The sequence below is a fragment of the Triticum urartu genome, chromosome 2 (genome assembly GCF_003073215.2).
Source record: "Triticum urartu cultivar G1812 chromosome 2, Tu2.1, whole genome shotgun sequence".
Classification (NCBI taxonomy): domain Eukaryota; kingdom Viridiplantae; phylum Streptophyta; class Magnoliopsida; order Poales; family Poaceae; genus Triticum; species Triticum urartu.
Window position 1 is genome coordinate 627,435,971 of NC_053023.1, and position 3,875 is coordinate 627,439,845.

Consider the following 3,875-nt stretch of genomic DNA (forward strand, 5'->3'; position numbering starts at 1 on the left):
AATTCTCACGTATGGGTTGGCACCTATAAACCTCTTTCGTTTTTTCGGTTAATATTCTGTCACGCTGTTGTGCCCATATAATATAAGCATGCACCAAGTGTAGTCGTGTGGCTATAGAAACTGATTAGATTAGATATAAGCGTGGTGTGGCCGCCTGTGTGCGTAGCACGAAAGCGGGATCCTGAAGCGTGGAAAGTGGTATGAACACACAGAAGGCAACGGAACTAGAAGCAGCACGGGTTTGGGCACGAAGAGGTGGGTACGGGGTTGTTGGGCGGGTATTTCGATCGGTTTCCTAACCAACTCCAAACGCACCCCGAAACAAGCAACCTCGAGTGCACACGCCCTTCATCAATCAAAAGGGGAAAAAAGAGGCAGAAGAAAATCGCGGACGATTCGATCATTTCGCGGAACGGAACAGAATTATCACTTTTTTATTTGCGAATGGAATAGCATTATCTTCCCCCGTTTTTTCCTCCGCAACCGGATTTCTTCTCATAGAAACCCCCCGATTTAAGCTGTCACGTAGATCCGGCAGCCAATTGGCGACGGCCAGGATCGCCGGGCCGGCTCGTGTGGCCCGGCGACGCGCAACGTCGCCCGGGTCTACCTAAGCCGCGAAAGCGAGGCCTCCCGTGCAGCGCACAGCCCTACCGCCACCAATCTGGACAACAATATAATTGTTTCCCACCGCTACCAGTTGTATAGCTAGGAGTACACCAATCTGTTGATAAAATATTGATATCCCGCCATCTGTTCCTTCCCTTTCGCCGAATGGAAAGCGACTGCGACTTCTAGAAATCGCAATCGGGGCCCCACTGGCGGTGACCCGGCGCGTGCATGCACAGGGACCCCCCACCCTCCGATGCCCGGCCCCACCCGCAAACATCACCTGTTGTTGTTGTAGTACCAGTACTAGTAGTTCGAAATTCACGCGCCTGTGGTGTGGCTCGCAGGTGAGTGGCGTGCCGTGGAGCTCCACGAAACCGCGGGCCGTCTCCGGGGAAAACGAGGCGAAAACCAGGCGGTGGCGGCCACCACCGGCACCGGCAGGCGTCGGTGCCACAGCAAGGCAGAGCCAGGCCCCCTCCCCCTCACCCTTGGTCGTCTGGAGGAGACGGCGTCACCCGAGGCGGGATTGCGTGACGCAGCGCGTATCCATCGCTTCACACCATTCACTCACCACGCCCGCGCATTTATTTTAGCGCAAAGGCCGCGCGGGCCCCGCCGTAACGCCCCCTCCCCGCAGGTAAGTTCGAGGTGAACAAACACGGGCACCCGCGGCGTGGCCCGCGGCGTCAGCGGGGTTGCCGCCGTAGAGGTAATGCTGTATACGGGTGGGGGTCGCTTTATAACAGCGGGGAGGGGGGGAGGAGGGCGTTTTATTAGGGGAAGCAATTGAATGGGATGAATGGCACCCGTTTATAGCTGGGCCTGTAGCTGTACCCATAGCATTTGCGTTCGGAGCTAGTATTCCCCTGCCCCTGCCTGCCTACCGCGAGGGAGCGCCTCCGTCTACCTCCTCTTCCCTCCTCCTCCCGCTGCCGGCATGGAGCCGGGCGGGCCGTGGCGCGATCCGCGCCAGGGGTACATGTACGGGCTCGGATCGCCGATGCAGATGCCGGCGCAGCAGCGCTCCGACCCGGCCGCCGCTGGCGGGGTTCTCAAGCGGAGCCTCGGCGAGCTGGAGAGGTGGCAGCATCAGCGCCAGTTCGCCATGCAGCAGGAGCTCTACATGCGCGCCGTCAGGCAGCGCACGGCCGCCACGTCGCCGGCCGTCTCCCCGCTCACCTCGGCGGACATCGCCGCCGTGCTCGGCGGGGTACCGGCTCAGCCCTTCTTCTCCGGGTCGAGCCTCGGCGGTGGCCTCGCGTCGCCGTCGTCCACGCTGTCGTCCCTCACGACCGCGTCCAGGGCAGCCATGCCGCTGATTCAGCAGCATGTGCAACGGCAGGCGCCGTTTCTGCCGTCCTCGGCGCACGCGCAGGCGCAGGCTCAGGCGCATGCTCTCGCGGTGGCGAGGGTGCCGGCTCCGTCCGCGGCTGGGAGCGAGCTGTCCATCCTGCAGGACCTGGAGAAGCAGCTGCTCGGCGACGACGAGGAGGCTGAGCCGGCGATGAGCGGAACCGGTTCCACGGTGACCAGCTCCGAGTGGGAGGAGACCATCCAGCGGCTCAACTCCATCACGGCCGTGCCGTCTCCTCCACTCTACGCGGAGGCGACTCCGAACAATAAGAACAACTACAGCGCGGCGATGACGGGGTCGCCGTCGAACTCGTCCACTTCCACGGCTTCTTCATCGGCTTCCTGCTCACCGCCAATCTCGGCCACCACGTCGCGTCAATTACTGTCCGAAGCAGCGGCTGCCATAGCCGACGGCAACCTTGAAACGGCGGCCGCTAATCTTGCAACTCTCAAGCGCGCCGCTAACCCGCGCGGTGACGCGGAACAGCGGCTGGTGGCCGTGATGGTGGCCGCCCTGTCTTCGCGCATTGCGCCCACTGCATCGGCATCGTCCCAGCACCTCGCTGACCTCTGCGGCGCCGAGCACCATACCGGGTCCCAGCTCCTCCACGACATCACGCCCTGCTTCCGCCTCGCCCTCGACGCCGCTAACATCGCCATCGTCGAGGCCGTCGCCGGCCACCGCGTCATACATCTGGTGGACTTCGACATCAACGCCCCGCAGCACGCGGCTCTCATCCAGCGCCTCGCCGACCGGCGCGTGCCGGGGACATGCCTCCAGGTGACCGCCGTAACCGATCCCACCTCACCGTTTACGCAGTCCCTGGCAGCGACGCTGCCCGGCGTCGGGGAGCGGCTCAAGAAGCTGGCGGAGCGGGCCGGCATAGAGTACCACTTCAGAATGATCAGCTGCAGAGCGGCAGAGATTGAGGCATCCAAGCTGGGGTGCGAGCCCGGGGAGGCGCTGGCCGTCAACCTGGCCTTCGCGCTCTCGCACGTGCCTGACGAGAGCGTCTCGCCGGCGAACCCCCGCGACGAGCTTCTCCGCCGCGTGCGCGCCCTCGGCCCGCAGGTGGTGACACTCGTGGAGCAGGAGCTGAACTCCAACACCGCCCCGCTGGCCACGCGCTTCTCGGACGCGTACTTGCACTACGGAGCCATTCTCGATGCACTGGACTCGACGGTCAGCCGGGATAGCGCGGATAGGGCGCGGGCAGAGGAGGCGGTGGCAAACATGTCGGCCAACGCGGTTGGCCGGGAGGGCGCCGACCGGCTGGAGCGGTGCGAGGTCTTCGGCAAATGGCGCGCGCGGTTCGGCATGGCCGGGTTCCGGCCGGTGGCGCTGGCCGCGGGCATTGCCGACCAGGTCATGGCGCGCGCCGGCGCTCCCCCGCCAGGCCTCGTCGTGAATCAAGAGAACGGCGTGCTCCGGCTCGGGTGGAAGCAGCGCGTGGTGGCCGTGGCGTCCGCCTGGCGCTAATCTGGTGAGGTCGCGCCATCATTGCCGGCACCAGACAATTGCTTAATTAATTCGCACCCGTCCTCTATTTTTATCGTTTCTTATTTGTTCGATTGGCAAGGTGTGATGAGCTTGTTCTTCTTGATCTACTAGTAAAGCTTAGCTGTAGCGACTCATAATCCTCGTAGCTAATATATGGAAAGAGTACATTATTACGCTACTGATTGTCGTCGTTGTTTTTGTCACCTGTTGCTTGGCGAAGTTGTAGATAGCATCGGCTGATCCACTCCACCGCGTGATTGTGGCTACATACACTTGTACACAGGTCGTAGTTGTACTGCCCAAGTAGTGGGCGCGAGCGTGCATCCGGGCCTACCGCCTTTCTTGTCGATTAATGTCTGTTTCCTCACGTCGGCTCGTGAGGTTTTCCTTCGTGACGTGGTACTTTCGG

The 3,875-nt window shown here is 62.2% G+C and overlaps 1 protein-coding gene across 1 annotated transcript; it reads left to right on the top strand.

The window, feature by feature from the left end:
• Window positions 1-1,373: 1,373 nt before the first annotated feature.
• Window positions 1,374-3,644, top strand: LOC125539273 (scarecrow-like protein 8). The gene has a single exon (XM_048702703.1). It carries the CDS (start codon window positions 1,550-1,552, stop codon window positions 3,443-3,445), a length of 1,896 nt encoding a protein of 631 aa, XP_048558660.1. The 5' UTR covers window positions 1,374-1,549; the 3' UTR covers window positions 3,446-3,644.
• The last annotated feature ends 231 nt before the right edge of the window (window positions 3,645-3,875 follow it).